This window comes from Charadrius vociferus, unplaced genomic scaffold, assembly GCF_000708025.1.
Source record: "Charadrius vociferus isolate BGI_N301 unplaced genomic scaffold, ASM70802v2 scaffold161, whole genome shotgun sequence".
Classification (NCBI taxonomy): Eukaryota; Metazoa; Chordata; class Aves; order Charadriiformes; family Charadriidae; genus Charadrius; species Charadrius vociferus.
This window is the reverse complement of record NW_009646928.1, coordinates 3,047,403-3,066,843: the sequence shown is the minus strand read 5'-3', so window position 1 is coordinate 3,066,843 and position 19,441 is coordinate 3,047,403. Positions and strand designations below refer to the sequence as shown.

Below are 19,441 nucleotides of genomic sequence, written 5' to 3'. Positions count from 1 at the left end.
CTGCTGAAGGGATTTAGCAGTATTTCCATTTATTTCTTGAGGCTCAGACCTAGAGATACAGAGAGAACTGTGCTGTGGAAAAACAGCAGAAGAACTTGTAAATCTAATAATCATGTTAAAATTAGTCTCTTAGGAGATTTTATATCGCTTCTTCCCCTAAGATGGCTTAATATTTAATACCGATATTAAATTCGTAGTGGTTTAGGGAGCATCAATGTTAAATTTGAATCAAGTTTTCACACCAATTCGGCAGAGGTCTTCAGGTAGTCATTAAGGAATTTAATTACCTTACCTACCATTAAGGTAAGGAATTATAGACCAAATTGAATTGTGGTGGGTTTTTTTTTTATCAAAACGTATTATTGCTCCCATGCAGTAGTTGATAGAAATGCACTGAAAGTGAATATGTGGAGGTTAATTGGCAGTTGTGTTATATTGAAAATATATTTATTGGAAGTCAGCTGAAGTGCCCACTAAATCAGTGGGCATGCAAGGTTTATTGAAATAAAAATTACTACATCTGACTTACCCAAGTACTTATTTTTTTGGTAAGACTAGAACCTTTCTTAATGGTATAGACCTCTAACACACTCCAGAAACTTTATGTGAGCGGTTTATCCCATTAACATTTCAGGCACTTTTTGCAAATAACTGTGAATGCATTTTTCTACCTTTCACACAAAACACCAACAGCAGAATGGAGTCAGATGTTCAGTAAATTCAGTTAATTATGTAAAAAAACAGTTATGTGCATATTTACACTCTGGCAAGTTTTGTCCTTGATTTTAAAAATTGCCATTAAAGTTTACTTGCCAGTTTTAATATTAATGCAAGCAAGTTAATGACAAGATATTCATTACCCATATTACCCATGATAGCTAATAAAAAGATCTTTCATTTTGGTTTTTTTAAAAAGACAAAATTTACCTTGAAAAGGTATTTTAATTTGGTTTAAAAAAATATAAGATTTTCCTTTATATATTCACCAGCAAAGATTCAATTAAAGTAAGTTATTAAGCTGCAGGAACCAAATAAATTGTTTTCCAAAAGCAAGGTTTGTTACAAAAGCCATCACTGTTACAACCACTGTCTGTTTCAGGAAAGTACTAAATTCAAGAATGTTTGGACAACTCATTCTGCATCTCCTATTGCATATGAAAGAGGAAGAATTTACTTAGACAATTATCAGTGCTGTATTAGCAGGTAATAAATTTACAATTAAGTTACCCTGGCTTACAGTTTTAACACTGTTATTCTGTTTTAGACATGTTGCTAACTTTACTCATCCAAATAGCCTCTGTGAATTGAGTGGAATTAACTTATGAACAAAAAATAGCCAGGTGCATAAATCTTTCTTAAATTACACTCAGATGCTGTTGTGTCTCAATGTGACACCGGTTTTGGTGAAGGAAAGTCTGTCTTACTGGTGCTGTATAACTTCAGCTTTCAGAGCACTTTAACAGGAGTGAAAGATTATCAGCATTTTGTAATTTTGCACTAAAAAGCCAAATGAACGGTACTTCTTTGTGATCGGATAACTAGCAGTGCGCTAAAGAGTGTGTCATGAAATCAGCCTATATAACAAGCTTGGTACTATGTCTATAAATTCTGCATTAAAGAAGTAAATTATTATTCATGTAAAAGTACAGCGTGTGGAGTACTTGCTGGTTTTTATTGATGTATTTTGCAGATCAGTTCTCTGATCTGATGTGCTGTCCTGTTCCGTGATCAGCTGCAGAGGCACAGCCTAGGAGGCAGCACAGGGCAGGGTAGAGGATGGGAAGTCCTCGTACACCAGTCCTTGTCCTTGCCCACCCATCTTGTGAGGGAAGTAGCAGGGACTTGGAGAACTGCGTTGCTGAGTAAGTTGTGGTCAGAACAGTTTTGAGACAGTGTTATATGATACATAAAAGATAAATTACTCTGTCAGCATAAACCACTGACAGTTAATTAAATTAATCTATCACTTACAGCAGAGATCTAAATCTACTTAGCTGTGTTTTATTCCTACAGTGTCTGCTTTCCAGTACTTGGTTAACCTGTCTAACATCTTTCAGGTTTATCTTTGTCTCTTCCTCTCCCTGAGGCGAAAAATGTGCACACTGCAAAGTATTTATTCTAGTAGTAGGTGTTGGGGTTTTTTTAAATATCTGTACATGATGACACGCCTTTATATTATGAAAGGTGACACTGGAAGAGCTTGAGGGGAAGGTTGCAGGATGATCCTTAGTTTCTGGAATATGCTTTCTTTGTAATGTATATCACTAAAGTAAGAATGTTAACTATTTTGTTATTTAAAATCAAATTAAAAAAACACGACACCAAACTACAAAATACAGAGAAGATTAGCTTTTAATGTTACATTAAACTATTGTTTATTAGGCCTTATTTTGAGAGCAATTTCAGGTTATAGTTACAAAGTAAAAATAAGATATTTAGATTTCTGACCTGCCTAAAGAGAAGGCAGGATTTATAAAACTGTATGAAATGACTTGTTGATAGAAAGTAGTTTATAAAGTAGACTAATGAGTAGCAATTATTTTTCTTCAGCATTGCACAAGAGCCAAGAATACTTTATCAAAAGCCAAAGTGTTCTAAGTCAGAAAAAATAGAAGATGCCTTATTATTGGAATGCCCGCTGGTAAGATTACCTTTTAATGCAGCATTGTTATGCAAAAAACCAATATATTTGGTGAAATATATTTAGAACAGAGTGTTCTTTCCCTGTGTCCTGTTTTCTCAGTGGTTTTATGGAGCTAGGTCATTTAAGGTTTGCAACATGTGCTTATTTATTTTGACTAAATGTCTAGAGGTGTACTTCTCTAATTTTCTCAATACCACGTTCATACGCTTTTTTGTGAGCTTTTGTGAAAGTTTTTAAAAACAGTGCCTTTATGCTTTTGCAACTAACTCTAATTCCTTACCACATAAATTCTGTTTAATTTTTTCTTCGTTTTTTAATTAGCAAGGGTAATAGGTGGGAGTTTTAATTTTTACTGGATCTGTTGACATAAAAAAGAAATCAGATAAACTGCAGACCCATTAAAGCAACCCTACTCAAAAGCTGTTCTGCTGATTCTAGCTAATAGATTATATAACTTCCCTCCTCCTTGAGGAGTTTTTCTCTCATCCAGAGCTTAGGAATATTAGCCCCCTCCTTGAGGTGCCTAAAAATAAAGCAGTGGGAATACCATTCGAAGCAGTTACTGTTCAATTACCACTGAATGTCTTGTTCTGCAACACTTAAACAATTTTCTCTTCAAGACTGCTGTCAATTAGATCAATAAGCAGTTACACTTCATTTTTGCAAAGTGAGGAAGGTTTAAAAGGTGTCTTTTCTAGAAAAGGTAACTGCATTGCAAAAAGTGTGACAACAGATTATTTATGTGATGGTCAGATGACTATTTAGCATAGACATGAGCTTAGAAATCCTGATACGATTAGCAGGCAGCTTTCCATCGTCAGTTTTTGAGGAATGTGTATTAACTTTTGTTTTCTTGTTACTGTGCCAAAATGTTATGTATCCTCCTGGTACAAACTTTTTTCTGATAACCTTTTGTTATGTAGGGGGAAATGCTACCAAGTCCATCAGACTATAAATCTTCCCTGATAGTCTTGACAGTGCAGAACTGGCTTCTACGTCTCTCTGCTGATAGTGGAGAAATTCTGGAAAAAATATACCTTGCTGGTTCCTGTTGCAAATTCAGGTATTAAACATTGAATAGGCTTTATATAATTAACAATCATTAGTACTATAGTGGAGGAAGGGAATCATGTTTATTTTAGTACTATCCTATGGCTGACTTCAGGTTTGTTAGTCTAGCATATTACCTGGAGTACTGTTCCTGCGTGCTGTTTTCTATAGAAGAATTTCAGCAGCTTAAGTATTACAGTCTCAAATTTGGTATCAAATTCCGCAAAAGCCACAAAAACTAAGCTACTATTGACTTTTCTGTGTCAATTTTACAGAGTTTAATATTGCAATAGCAACATACCATGAGAGGACATTTAAAAGCTGTAAAAGAAACTTCATAAAACATAAGAAAAATACATTTAAAGTTTAAGCCATTTTTGAATTGCAAGCATTCTTCTCCATAGGGTAGCCATTTTGCTCTTTAAAAGCAGAGCAGTTACTGCTTCTGGTAAACTGCATCTTTTTTTCAGTTCTCAGAAGAAATTATTTCCTTTAGGCTGAAGGCTAAGAAAGTGGTGATTCGTGAAGGGAAGGAGAAAAATTAAAATAGTGAATGTTCATACTTTGAGATTTTCTCTCACAATCTTGTATGGAAGATCCTTTCCTAGTTCTGTGGGTTTTGCATTATTGCAAACAGCAAACAACTCGGGTACCTCTCCCGAACCAGATATTGAACAGTTTGCCTGGACACAGGGATCTGCGTAGTTATAGTGGATTACATTTTATGTGAAATAATGTATTTATTATTAAATTATTTTTAAATTATTAAGCTAGGGTTTTATTGTCACAAATAGGTATTTGAGCTGGGATACTCCTCAAGAGGTAATGGTTGTAAAGTCATCTCAGAATAAGCTCCCTGCAGCAGCGCGACAGGTAAGTTTGTTGAAAAAATCTGTCATTCTTTAATTTTTACAAAATTGATCAAAAAAAATTTACAAGGACAGAGATGAAGACATTATGCTTTGTTATTGTGGTAGAAGATGAAGATGTCCTACCATTAATAAAATGACTCACATGTAATAACTATATTCAGTATTGTTATTCCTTCCCAGGCAGGTATCCAACAGTCTGTCTTGTTCTATCTTGCTGTTTTCCAAGTTTTGCCTCTTTCGTTCGTTGGAATGCTAGAAATAAACAAAAAGGTAAGTTAATTCCTCTATTAATCATGATCTCTACTGTAGTTGTATGAGAGGCGTGGTTTAGGCAATTGTCCCAGAATTTTAGAAGTCATACTTGGTGCTTATAAAGGCATAGTGCCCTGAAACATAAATTAGCAGTAATATCCTTGTGTCTGATCAGAGCACTGGGGGGAAGATTCTTAATTTGAATGACTAGAATAGAAAGTACAGATGCATTCTGCTATTGGGTTACTCTTTGACATGTAGAAGGACTTTAGCCTTTACTTAGAGCAACGATAACAATTAGGGAATCCTGAAGTGTTTGTAGACTTTTTTTCACCTCTTCAAAGAAAGACAGATGTGATTCTGACCCACTCCTAATAATAGCCTATGAATTCTATATGCAGTTACAAATGTTTCAAACTTGTATTATCGTTGATATTGAATGGCAAAATGTAAATATGTGTCTTGCTCTATCAGTCAAGAGCAAACAACCTTTCTGAGGTCAGTTTGTGACCTGTGAGTACGAGTGTATGTATTAGGAAACCTCAAGCCAGATGGCAAGTTTTACTGTTCTTGTGAGAAAACATGTCTAGTTTAAATCCAGAGAGCTCTGGATACAACTTATAAATGGAACAGTACAAATACGCAAACTCTGTCTCCAAAGCTCTGTGAGCTACCATCGCATTTCGGGTCAAGAGCTATTAGTGGATTTTAGCTGGTGCTGGGTTGGGTTGAGGTTGTAATTGAGATTAGGCTGGCAAGGGAAGGAGTGGGGTTAAACATTTTTCATTTGGGCCCATGAAGATTTAGGGGAACTGTGTATTATTCTATTCAAAATTAGTATTTAGGACTGGAAAAAAACAGTTGTTACCAATACCAATGGTATTCTCAATCCAGTTAAGAATGGCATGCTAGATTATTATGGTCCTAAGTAGGGAAAATGTCTAAAAGAATACAGCTTCAGTTGGACCTGTACTGAGTACTCGATCAGACTAATTGTTACAGCTAGGAGTAATGTCAGGGCAGAATTTTGGATTTGAGAATACACCCAGCAGAGGAAGCAACCAGTGAACGCAATGCCAAACCTGATACAGATCAGTGGAATGTAACTGTTAGATCAGAGTTAGGATTAGGGTTACTGTTCAAGACTGCAGAATGCACCTAATGCATCTGCTTTACCAAGATGGTTCAGACTAGCTAAGGTCTCAAGGATAGAAAGGAAATTTCAGGGTTGGAAGATTATTTTAGAGTTTGGGTCTGGAACACACAGGGACCTAAGCTAACAAATGTATTGAGAAAGAGCCATAAGACTAAATAAAAGACAAGGTCTCAAGAGTGAGTGTATCTTTCAGGACCAAACTCATCACAAGATCATTGATACTGTTAAGATTTAGGAATATTACAGCTTTTGGGTTTCTTTTTTTTTTTTTTAATTGTTTTTAAACCTGTTTTAACCCTGCTTTAATTGCTTTTTCACATAGTGGTTCAGATTAAAGAAATAAAAGCTACATTTCCAAGCATCTCTATTTATAAAAAATTATGAACCTCACATGTTGTTATTCATTAAATACTAAGAAGTAGTTTATTGGGTTTTTCTCAGTGGAGATTGGGTTAAGCAGTGGCACAAATGACTACTGCATAATTGTTAGAAGGGGTATATCAGCTTCTCCTGTATGTGTCTAATTTGGATGCAGAGAGGATCTTGTACTCTGTGACAGCTGGATAATGTAGTTTTAGTACAGCTGTACACAGTCATAGAGCCATGATTAGACTAGTATTTTATCCTGGTGATGAAGAAAGAACAGAAGATGTGAAATCAGTACTTTTAGATTGAGTTGTTAGCTTTGCTAACATTCCTGTGAGATGCTGGGTAATGCAATCTATTCATGTGTTATAATGACTGGGTAACATGGTATGAAGATACACTGAGAATTGATTAGAGAATGAATCTGCTTGCAGTATATGACTAATCTAACCTCAGGTGTTACTGCAGTGCAAAGTATATAGAAACTCAGCAGAACAGATGAGTTACAGAAAACTTCATGAGCTAAAACACTGATCGTAGGATTTGGTCAGAATTAAAAATTAAAGTGATTGCAAAATTAAGGACATAATGTCAGTATTTTGCATTGTCTCTCAATTATTTCTTCCCTAATAGAATATTTTTCTTCTCATTTTTTTCCAGATATTTGGTAATAGTGTGACAGATGTTGCTGTTTCTAATGGAATCCTGATTGTGATGTATAGCATGGGGCTGGTCAGGCTCTATAACTTCCAGGCCATCTGTGAACAGGTAATGAAATACAAAATTTTTCATACAGTCCATGCTATTTTGGGGCAAGAAATCATAAATATTCATGTAATGCCACATAGGTACATGCAGAATGTGTCAAAGGATAGAGTTCTTGTCTAAATCTATTTACGCTTGGAAGCTGCAAATGGATCCACTATCAGAAAATTCTACCCACACCAGTTACAGGTGGCACAACATAAGAGATACAGGGTCACACAGGCACTTAAGCACATATAGACAGGAAATCTGTAAATGCTAGACCAGGGTGTGCTCTTCTTTACACACCTAGTCTGTAGTTATAGGTGAGTGTTAAGGCTACAAACTGATGGGCATAGAAGATTGTTTAATCTAAAACAGAACTGCAGTGAGACTTTTGAGTTTATATTCTTCAAACCAAACGTTAATTAAAAAATAAGACTTCAAGCAGTATCTAACAAGATAAAGAATGCAGGAGTAACAGAGCAGTAATGCTAAACAGCAAGTAAATACACATCAATAAAGTTAAATTGTTCTGTGTTACTTTAGTTCATGGAACAGCCGTTTGATTTGGGACATGAATTCAACTGGAATGGACAAGTGGGAGTTGTAGGAAAGTATCCGTTTGGTCTTCCATGTAACATTAAAATAACAGGTATTTATGATCTTTGTATTATCTTGACTGGTGGCTTTTATGGATTAATTATGACTTATTTCACACTAAGAAAAAACATTAAAATTTCTGTACTCATATTGTGCTGTAGCTATATTTCTGGGTTTACGTTATAGTAAAAATGTGCTTTGCTTTACTTCTAATTACAAGACTTAATAATACAGGACATACCTAGAAAACTAGTACAGCAGCTAAGCTATTTGCAAAACTTCATAAGCAATGCATGAAGTGAAAACCCCTTCCCTATTTCTGAGAGACAACTGCTCTTGGGAAAAAGGAAGGGCTAGGACAGCTGTTAGGAACACCCAGAAACAGTATACAGCATGTAAGCAAAAGATGTGAGAACGTTTCATCTGACTTGCAGGGGGAATTCAAGGAGACAGCATGCAATTTGATCAAGTTGCATTTTGATAGTTCTAAGTTGTCAGAAATGTGCCAGTTTCAATAAAATTAATTCCCGAGAAGAGAAAAAATTATCTATTAAAAACAATTCTTCTGCCTCAAATCATTAACTTATGAATGTTCTGCTTTATGCAATGACTTTAATTTCTTTGAAACCAATCAATCATTTCTGTTGGTGCATTTGAGATTAGAATATGGTGCTAAGAATCTTGATGACTGACCAAAGCCTGAGACTTTCTTTGAAACTTTTTTTTTAATTTAAAAATACATTCTCACAAGTTCACACTTGAGGCACTTCCAAAACAAAATAGCAGGTTTCACCAATATCAAATAATGGATACTTTTATTTCTTTAATTTTGAATGTTTCTATATTAAATGGGTTTTACAGGTGACTGTCCACATAAGAAATGCTTTTGATCTTTATGTTTGCAAACAGTGTCAGATAATAACAGGCAAACCAAATCAGACTTACATAAACCTGAGGAAATACACAAAGATAAAATACAGACTTACATAATGCAGGCTTTCAGTTATATCACAATGTTTTATCAAACCAAAGTGATAGGCTGCTATAATTGATGTCTCAGGTTCTGCGAAGGGAAATTTCTGCTCATTTTCCTCTCTATCTCAGTCTACAAATGCACAATTTAATGTTAGGGGCCCTGTGGATAACATGCTGTGGGGGATTTAATAGGAAGCCTGTACCAGATTTGTTCTGATGTCGTAGAGTTCATTGTAGTTTTCAGTTTTGAGATTTAAAACCAATGTACTGGAGAAAACACTTTTGATCTTGAATCATATTCAAGAATTTGTGGTTAGGAAGTTTTGAACTCATGACAGACATTTGCCATGGCTGCTCTTTGCAGAGTTGCATTCCTGTGGTTTTTGAGCTGTTTTCTTTTAAGGCTGAGATGGCCCACTGACTGCTCAATGTAATATAATGCTTCCGTGGGCAAGATTTTAACAGTTTCAGAGTTTAAGCCTGTATTTACTATACTAAACTATGTGTAATTTTCCTGCTTATTTTGTCCTAGCCTCCCTAGAGAAATTGTCTGAAGGGACAGTAGTTATTATGGTGCTGGTTTTAGGGTGTGTATGTACGGTTTCACGTACCCAAGAGGAAGTGTGTAGAGATCAAAACTTATAGGCTACCATGTACCTACCACATCATTTACAGTTATTGACTGGTAAGGAATTTGATTTTGGTCACAGTGGAAGAAATGGAAAAGTACCTATAAAGCTTCATTATGTCACTTTCTGAAAGGTCCAGAACTTAAAACTGCAGTTTGATTTATTATTAGACGATACAGTAATTTCATTAAAAAAAACAGAGAGGAAGATACTTCGCTGAGATTTTATTTTTTTTTCACACATGGAACAAATACTTATTAGTGCTGCCAGGAACAACTTTATGGCTTTATGTTTAGATGAGGCTTTTGAGAGAGTTTTAAGGAAATGAACAAAGAAGCTTAACTGGAGTTTGAAAACTGGCAATGCTAGGGAAGGGACTTGGAAACAATGAGAACAGGAGGTGTTGAGCAACAAGAGTAAGCGACACGTAGCAGGAAAGGGAGAGTTGATGGAGCAGAGTCACGCTATCACAGTGGTCTAGGTGGCTACAATCTTGCAAATCTTTGCCAAATGAAGGTAAAAAGAAAGGCGTATTTTATCAGCACCCTGTACTGCTTAGGATTGAGATAGTTTTAAAACACAATTTGAATCTATCGTTTAGTCCATCTACCAGAATTTTTGAGGGGCCTTGCTATATATGCTTTATTTAAAAAGAAGTCAATAGGGTAAAATGTTAACAAATTTTCTTGACTAATCAATTAATTATTTTTCTGGCAGAGTTTAGTATCAGTAGGTCCTCTGTTTACGCCTCCATCTTCAACGTTCTCTACATTTTCAGCAGATGCCTCGGTTTTTATAACCTATACTTTGCTATATCTTGCACAGAATCTCCCATTTTCTATGCGTCAGTCCAAAGACAAGTAGAAGACAGCTACTCTCCAGCTTAGAAAATACTTAATTTCCATGGGCAGTGAACTAATTTCTTTCAATCTAAATGGCTAAGTTGGTGGAAATGTGAATGAAGGAAAGAGAGAGAAGCAGTATGTAAACATCATTTCTGTTGTCTTGTGACATTTTAGCATCATTGGCTAGGATCTGGGTAATTATCTAGACTAAGCAGGACAAGAACAAGTCAGAATTTGGATGATACCTTTGAGACAAAAGTTCAGATGAGAACCTCATTCTCCTCACAGTAATTCAGTTTGGGGTTTTATATTCTGCCTGTTTAAATGCCCCTTGTAATTGCAGATTTGCTCCACATTTTCTCAGTTTTTTTTTCCCCAGTGCTTTTCTGTACTGTTAGAAAGAGCTGATCTTCAGTCTAAAATTGATTCAGTTATAGCAGCTGTAAAAATTGCTTTTATTTAGGTACTTGCTAGAATTTGTAAAGCTCCTTGCAGTCCATTTCGGTCAAAGATGTTTTTCGCATTTAGTACACAGAAGACTTGTAAGAATGACATATTCCATCTGTATAATTTATCCCGACTGAACTGAAGGGAAAATTAGTTACCTTTTGCCATTAGTTACAAAAATTCCTAGATTTGTATTTATTTTTATGAACTCAGATACAGATTGTATTCATTGTGGTCCACACTCTTCTGTTGTATTATGCAAAAGAAGAAGGAATATTCAGATTCAGGTATCTTTCTGCATTTAATTCTGTTATTTGTTAGCCTGTTTCCAGCTATTTATCACTATTTTTCCCAAGAGAATAATGACCCTTTTGATATGCTCTTTGATTTGCTCATGTGTACGTCCTCTGTCATTCAGATGAGCTGGATTAATTTTAATTGTTGGCTACGTCTTTGCTTATCCAGCTCATCTGGAGTGAAGTAAGTCAGAAGTATCAGAGGAGCAGTTCAGCATGAAAATCTGAGAAGGCAGTAACCTTCCACAGGGAATTGCAGATGTGTGCCTGGATGCAGGTGAGGCAGCATAGCTGGTGCCAGAAAAGAGATCACAGCCAATATCTTTCTACCAGTCTTCAAAAGTTCTGAAGAATTAATAGCTGTATTGGAATTTAGAATTGTAAGGATCAATGGAATTATGATTGTTCTGCTACTAATGATGTTAACATTACACAATATTTGCAGATACCCCACCTTTGCTATTTGAAGCATCTTCTCTGGAGAATGCATTTCAAATTGGAGGTTACCCTTGGCATTATATCATCACACCTAACAAGAAAAAACATAAAGGAGTCTTCCATATTTGTTCCCTGAAAGACAATGCTTTGGTAATATATTCAGATAGCAGCTTCTCTGAAATGAATGTGTATCACGTTTGTCTTCATCTCTTCTTCTGAGTAGTGCTCGAGGTAACAATACCCTTGTTTTCCAGTGTGGTGCTCACACAGGGATCACCCCACAGTGTCACATCTGCTATCCAGTGTAACGTGTTTTCTTCTGACTTAGTACTGCTTCTGATATTTCCTTCATTCCAATATAATTGCAGCACTGTCTGCTACACAGCACGGTATTCTCGGCTTAAAAGTTAAAACTCAAGCAGAATGTCATTACCTGATTCCTTGCATGGGTAACATCCTCATGCACTTCTGACTAGTCAGCCTACCAAATGGCATGACTAAAGAAACATTTTAAGTTTTAAGAAATTGCGGAATAAGTTTTCTTAATGTTTATAGTTTATCCCTGATTTCTCTCTCTGTCCCTAGGATTTTATTATTCAGTTTAATCCCTCTCTCTCCCTAGAAAGATTACTCAGTTTAATACAGCATTCATAATTACTTTTGTTTATGTACTACTCATCATATATTCTTCTGGGTGAGTTCTCCATCTCAGATTTTATTTTGGATCTGGATTTGACCTGAAGATACTTTTGTAATACAAGCAGCTTCTAGGTCTGTTAGTTCAGGGTTCTTCACTAAAAAAATTCTCATCTGTAAATGTCCTCATCTCTTTTACTAGCCTCATCAAATCAATGATCCCCCTTCTGTCCCTTATTTTCAAAACTGATCTTTCACAACCATAGCTGAAGATCAATTTTGATTCAAAGGGATTTGTACAATCCTTTCTCACTTAGTTTTTGCTATGTGGGTTCATACAGTTGAAAATTTGAATGATCAGAGTCAGCTAAATTTAACACCAAAAAGCCACTGCCAAAATCCCAAGATTTTGACCAGCTTGCAGCTGAAATCACAAGCTATCCCAGGCTTACACACTCCACAAATATTTGCACAAAAGAGGCTGAGCCTGAGGTTTGAAGCTCAGGTCAAAGTTTGTGCTAATGCTTTTCTCGTGTCTTGACCCATCTCACATCTTTGAAGCTCAAATTGCTGGAATTGTTGAACTGTTTGCAGTGTAGGCTAAATCTTCATTTTGCTTAGTTTCAGGAGAGGTAGGACCATGTATAGCTGTGGTACAGGGCCATTGCTTATTGCGTATTAAGAGTTGGAACTGTTCCATGAAATATCTTGAAAATTGGAACTGAGTCTTTTTTTATTATTATTATTGTTCCACTGCCATTGTTCTGGTCATGATTAGGAGCAATACTTAAAAACCTTCAGAGGTATGTGGAGAGGAGCTCAGTATTTCCTCTTTAATTAGATCTGTGAGACTTTCAAAATACTAATATTCTAAGCTTTCCCTTCCTTATTCAGGCAAAAAATGGCATACAGGATATGAAATGCTGTTCACTGGAACCTGACTGGATATATTTTCATCCAGATATGTCAGGTAGAATAATCCACGTGGGACCAAATTTGATAAAGTATGAGCCTTTTTTTCTCAAATCTTATTTTCATTAGAGGAGAAGTTGCATAACTGCATAAGTTCAGTAATTTGAAAATTTGCAGGTCAAAACACTCATCAAGTCCTAGAAACTGTAAAATTTAGTAATTTGTCAGAATCAGAAGTTCTGGTAGAAACATCTTCAGACTTCTACGTGATGAATGTGGGTGCTGGCAAGCAACACTAGATTCTGATATGAAAAGTGCTCAAGGACCACTGTGTTAAAATGTCACCGATAAACATAAATCAAAGATGATTTATTTAAATTTCAGTTATTTCTGATGTTTTAATATACTTGATTTTTGAAATTATAAATATAGAGGTGGTAAATAGAAGTGTATAAATATAGAAGTGTGGATTAGAATATGTGACCTATTTTGTACTTTCTGTTTCTTTTGTAGAGTCTTGAAGTTTAAGGAAGTTAAAAATAACACAGATCAAATGGAGATTGTAGAAGATTTTACAGTTGTGGCCAACAGAGAAAACTGTGTGAGTTTAGTGTCCGAGATCACAATGCATGATTTTGAGCAATACACAGAGGTTTTGCGTATGTGAGTAATCACTGTGTTTTATGGGCTTAATTCAAAGTTTATTGAAAGACATTCTGTGTCTTCATTGGACTTCATACCATATGAAAAAAAAATTGAAAACAGTAGGATAGCTTTCTGAAACCTCCAGTCTTTTCTGTAGTTTTCAGTATTCTTTATGGTGTGCAGTGTAACCATGTATCACTGATATAAAACATAATTAAAAGATGGTGACAGATTTCCTTCAAAAGAAGGTGCCAGCAAATGATAATTGTGTGCATCTCTGGTGCTCAGGTAAGTTGATCATACAAATGCTAGAAATGTTTCCAGTCTCGTAACTTAGGAGTAAGTCTTCATAAGACAACAAAGAAAGACAATATATTGCTTCCAAAAGTCTGTTTCTTTTCTTGGCTATGCACATCTGTCACTCCCTTGTGACAGGTCTGGCATTCATCTAACCCTTGGTGAGCCAAATCAGTGCCCTGAAATAATAGACTAAGTGAGTACCTTTCTGCTTGCTTGGTGAGCTGAACTGGAGCTGGAACAGAACAGAACTGAATCACCAGTGGGTCAGAAGAGTGCAGAAAGGTAGAAGCAAGTGGCAAGGGGATAAGCTAAACCTCTTGGTAGAAATGAGCTGTTAAACCACATTGGTTATTTCATGAAATCTTCTGTTGCAGAAAATCACAAAGACAATCTGAATGTCAAAAAGGTCAAAGAGCACACTTGTGAAGACAATTTTTTGGCAGTACCTGGAACTGTCATTTTGCTTCAGCATACAAGGTTATATCTTGCATAAAAGCAAGTTTTTATAGTTTGAGTACTGTAAAGTCCCTGGAAATCAGTGACACTAATTTTGAAGCTTCTGCAGGAGAAAAGTTTGTGTATGAAATCTACACTAACTCAGGAATAAAATTTCCATTGAATTCAGAAAGGATAAGCTTTGTCATTTAATGACTTGCCATACTTTTTTTTTTTAGGATTTGTTTACATAACTTCTGTTGCAATTAAAGCAAAGAAACATGAGTTCTAATCCTGTCTGTGCTGTGCCTTTTCCTTTTGACTTCCATTAACACACTGGTACCCCAGTTTTGAATGTTTCTGGTTTTAATGATGCCCAGTGGAAGCAGCAGTGTAGGTTTAAGCTGCTACTGTCCCCATCTTCTGGGAGCAGGAGTTTAAGAAACAAACAGGTGGTGACTTAGCTGTCTTTAATTCTCATTCTGGCATCTTGGCTCCAGTCACTTCTGTTCTAAAAATTATGGTAGCTGAGGACCTTTGCCACTTCTACAGGACTGAGAACCTCTGAATATGAGTAAACATCAGTAATACCTCAACTAAAGCCACTGAGTTCACGAGCCCTCACAAAGAAGAGATAGCAGCACTAGGACCACACATAGCTAATGAGTAAAACAAGATCCAAGAGATTAAAACAAGGTCAGAAAGCAAAATACGTACATTGTCAAATAGATAGGAAGAAACTAAAATGCTCTGAAGTCTAGAGCCCCTTTTTTCTTTTTCTCCAAAGGTGAACGATGCCGTTACTGTAACAGCTTCTGGTCGAGTGGTAAAAAAGCGTTTTAACTTGCTGGATGATGACCCAGAACAAGAGGTAACTGATGTAGTACATAAAAGCAGTTCATGGATTATTTAAGATGTTTAGCTAGCCAGAAGTCATTATTGTTTCAAGTGCAGTGGCTGTAACCATTAGCTGTGTTAATCTTTGAGTTCTTTATTCCTCTTCTGTGGCTTTGTCTTCTTAATTACTTAATTCCACTCTCTGTCTGTTGTCTTTTCTCCTTGGTGGACATTTGTGCTTTGGATAGTCTCTTTGTTTTAAGAACTGATCTTATGCCCCACGATAGCATCATAACTCGATGCAACTTCTGTCGCACAGAAATTAGATGTTAATGTGACAAACCATTACTCTTCTATCCATTCAAACATCTCCTTTAAACGTTTCATATAAAGCGTTTGATGAACTGAAAGATACATATTTCTTTTTTCTCTGCTTTAGGTTTCTCTAGTCTTTGATATAGTATCTCTAAACTATATTTTTCTCTCCCAATTACTTCGATTAGATTGCAGGATAAGGTATTTAGCACTTTTCATTTAAGTAACTGCTTCTTGAGAGTGAAAACACCACATGCCTTGCTGTTGAGTTTTCAAGAGGTTATGAAGAATATTTTTTAGCTCTCTATCTAGAGCTGGAGCTGTAATTGACATAAGCACAACAGTTAAAATTCATCAGTTTCTGGGAGTCATTTCTACTCTTTCTGAGAAAATAAATTTTACTATGGTAAAAATACGGGACAGTCCAATATAACCCTTAAGGTCTGCAGTTCATTTCTATCCACTTTTTTAAGGTAATAAAAATTAGAGTCTGCACACTATTTTTTTCTACCACTGTTACACTGCATTTGTAATTCCAGTAGATATTTTTCCATTATGGAAGAGAAAGACTCTTGAATTTAAAGAGTATGTTACCAGGTTAATGACAGTGAGACAGAAGCAATTAAAGCAGTTCACAATCCTTTACCTTTGGTCTCAGTTCTTCACTGTAACATAGTCTGTGGAGTGAGAGTAAGCTCTGAACAGAACATACGGGTGTTCTTGTGAATGGAATTACCCTAATATACCCATCCTCTCAAAACCTGTTATGGTTTGAAGCTATACTGTCTCTAACACATCTGCTTCAAGAGGGCGTGGTGTTTAAATGTGTTTCTTCTGTCACTTTCAAAATACTTTTTTCTATTTTCTGTATGATATATATAAAATACATCTACTTGCACATTAGGATTGTTCAGAACATCACTTCTTTCCTATCTTAAGGAATTTTGCTGAAGTACATTGGACAGCTTGTCTTGGGAAAGATGCCTGTTTGGCTCTCAGGCTGGCAAAGTTCTCTTTTTCAGACCAGAAGACTTAAGTACTGGAATTTTTCCACTTCTGCTTTCACCTGAAAGAAAGATAGCTATGCAGTTTAGGTAGAGGGGAATGTGAATTTATGTTTGATTTAGAAACTTGAGGTTTTGTTTTTCCTAAGACATTCAAAATTGTGGATTATGAAGATGAATTGGATTTGTTATCCGCTGTGGCAGTCACTGAAATAGGAGCTGATGGAAAAGCACACCTTGACTTTCACTGTAATGACCATGGCATTCTACTGAAGAGTATTCCATTACTGGAGTCCTGGGATGTGGTAAGGACAATTCCCGTCTTTTGTTTACTCTAATACTTCCCCATACCCATTTACCTACCATTTTTGTTCAGATTTGAAGCAGATAAATGTCGCCAAGTGCTATGGATGAGATTTGTACAAAATAATAAGCGTAACTCAAAAATTCCATCAGACAGTAGTTAATTTAATTTCAAATCACAGATATTTTTAGATAAGATTTTTTTTTGGTTGATTTGATGGGTTTTTGGTAGGGGGAGGGGCTGTCCTTAGGTATTTCTGAAGTATTTATCAACCTTAATACTCGCCCTCTGTCTAGTTGCAGCAGCTTAACTTTACAACTTGTAAATGCTCTCACTATCTTAACTTGAACTACTTGTGCATAGAATTAAGCATGGACCTCACTGTGCATATATTTGGAGAGATGGAATGGGCTGCTCAAGTTTAGGTGGACATGCAACTTAGATGGTCTGAAATACTCAGAACTTTGGCACCTAATTTATCATTGACTGCATAGGCAACTTAGGATCTTCAATCAGATTCTCTGAATTGCACTTAGATTCCTAAAATAGGCATGTGGGAAACTCTCAAAGTTTTAGAAGTCTGTCCTTTATGTGGAAGAGCAGTCTGTGTGTATTCACACAAAATTCCTGTCTGATCACGGAGGTCACCAATGTTAAATATTTTTTGTTCCCCAAGGAAAATGGTACGGGTATTAGCAAGCTGCAGAAATAGAGGCAGCAATCAGAATATTTTTTTTCTCATTTCAGACTTACAGTCATGAAGTTTACTTTGACAAAGACCTTGTATTACATATAGAACAGAAGCCTAACAGGAGGTTCAGTTGTTACGTTTACCAAATGGTCTGTGATGCTGACAAAGATGATGAATGTTCAAGCCATGAAAAAACAGAAAGCGTGTTTTGTAAAAAAGGAGGGAGAATTTTTGAATATATTTAACACAACGACAACTACAGAGACTTCAATTGGATGTTATTTAAGGACTTTGTACATACGAATTAATCAACTACTGTTTTTCAGGCAAGATTTAATCTTAACATTTTGTACTACTACATGAGGTTTTATTTCTTTTTTCTCTGTAATGTTTTACACTTGTCTGTAGTCCATAATGGCTTTTCATGTATTTACCAGTTCATCATTAATGCTAGATGCAGCGTTTATTGCTTCTCTGCAGCAATTGGATTGAAATACTGGACATCAAGAAGAAAGATGTGGACTTACTGATCATCTACCATCTACTGCGGTCTGTCTTACGCAGTTTTACCTATGTGACTTTAATACAGACTGTTAATTAAACAAAGTGTGTAAAACTGTGCATAGGATAAATTTTATATGTAGTATGAAAATGGCAGAGTTACCATTAAACCACTTAGACAAAATACTTCTGTTGGTTTTTTATAAGAAATAGAATCACTCAGGTTTTCTGTTTTTTTTTTCTGGTATTAATAAATTATGTATTTTTATTGCCTTTTTATGTATCTTTGTTTATATATGTTTATATATATATATATAAAACCAAGCAATTCTCTGGTTCTCCCTGTGTCAAGGGTCAGGAGTTGTTCAGTCTGAAACAAAGGTACTGGATGCTCAGCCTGATCGCTGTCCAAGCTTTCATTTTAAATCAAAAAACACGCACAATAACAAAACACAGGCTGTAGGCTTCATGGTGGTAAAGTGTATTTCCAAACGCAAGCCAAAGAAGGGCTCAGGAGAGGAGCTCTTGGAGGGATGACCAACATCCAATTTCTCACTACCACCACCGTTATCACGAGCATGGTAATTCTAAACCCAAATATTTCTTTTCCCTGCAAGCTTTACTAATGAAGCGTGGATCATTCTAGCTGATGCAACAGTGAAGAGCTCTAGAGAATTATGCAAAGTATCTTTTGTGAGTTTTAATAAAAAGCGCAAGCAAAAGTGAAATACAATTGTGGAAAGCAAAAACAACACAAAAAGGAGATCTAGCAAGGTAATGAAACAACAGTAGAAATCAGTTGCAGCAGGAACACTCTCCCTCCACCCTAGCTTCTTCACTTAGTATCCAGGACAGAGCACCTATCCCTTATCTGCTACTATGTAAGTAAGCTATGAGGGTAAAAACTACTGGGAATCTATACTCTTAAGCAGATGTTGCTATTTTATGCTCACTTCTGTTTGGATTATTAAAGCAGTTCCTCCCAGAGCATGACATTTAAACTTCATTGTTTATTAAATGGTGTAAGTACTGCTCATGAAGATCAGCTGTAGCTTTCAAAAGTTGGCTATACTTCCCGGTGACTGTTACTTCTAAGTTATTGCAGACATGTGATACTCTGCTAGATCAGCAATTGTGCATCAGCATCCATCTTTTGAAAAATGCAGCAATTTGTAATGACCAAAAAGGCAGCCCAGACTTTGATGAAGAAGATTATGGGCTTTGTGTAAGAAATTTTATCACTCTAAATATGCTGTGTGTTACTGCTCTACAGATAATGGGAGATGTTCCATGCTGGAAGCTCACACATAGACATTTTCATTCAGAAACAGAAGAGATGCTTCTGTTTACTTGAAAACACCTTGAAAACACCTTGCAAATTATTTAAGAATAGAAAATCCAGAATGACTAGCCCTGAACACTTCTATGAGTATGTTCACAACCCTACTTATGAACAGGCGGGGACACACCAGAGCAGAATCACTAAATGCTTATTATGGGTTGTGCTTTTCAAGCTGTGAACAGAAGTGTTGCCTTCTGCACCT

The 19,441-nt window shown here is 36.0% G+C and overlaps 1 protein-coding gene across 1 annotated transcript in view; it reads left to right on the top strand.

Moving 5' to 3' along the window:
- Window positions 1-18,006, top strand: part of DCAF17 (DDB1 and CUL4 associated factor 17) — a 19,773-nt gene extending 1,767 nt beyond the window's left edge. Inside the window, exons 3-15 of the mRNA XM_009894641.1 lie at window positions 1,100-1,203; window positions 2,551-2,641; window positions 3,568-3,707; window positions 4,489-4,567; window positions 4,747-4,836; window positions 7,001-7,108; window positions 7,634-7,739; window positions 11,325-11,467; window positions 12,848-12,957; window positions 13,379-13,466; window positions 15,033-15,116; window positions 16,551-16,706; window positions 17,453-18,006. Of these exons, the coding sequence (XP_009892943.1) occupies window positions 1,100-1,203; window positions 2,551-2,641; window positions 3,568-3,707; window positions 4,489-4,567; window positions 4,747-4,836; window positions 7,001-7,108; window positions 7,634-7,739; window positions 11,325-11,467; window positions 12,848-12,957; window positions 13,379-13,466; window positions 15,033-15,116; window positions 16,551-16,706; window positions 17,453-17,641 (1,488 nt within the window). The 3' untranslated portion in view covers window positions 17,642-18,006. The remainder of the gene's footprint in view (window positions 1-1,099; window positions 1,204-2,550; window positions 2,642-3,567; window positions 3,708-4,488; window positions 4,568-4,746; window positions 4,837-7,000; window positions 7,109-7,633; window positions 7,740-11,324; window positions 11,468-12,847; window positions 12,958-13,378; window positions 13,467-15,032; window positions 15,117-16,550; window positions 16,707-17,452) is intronic.
- Window positions 18,007-19,441: the final 1,435 nt, after the last annotated feature.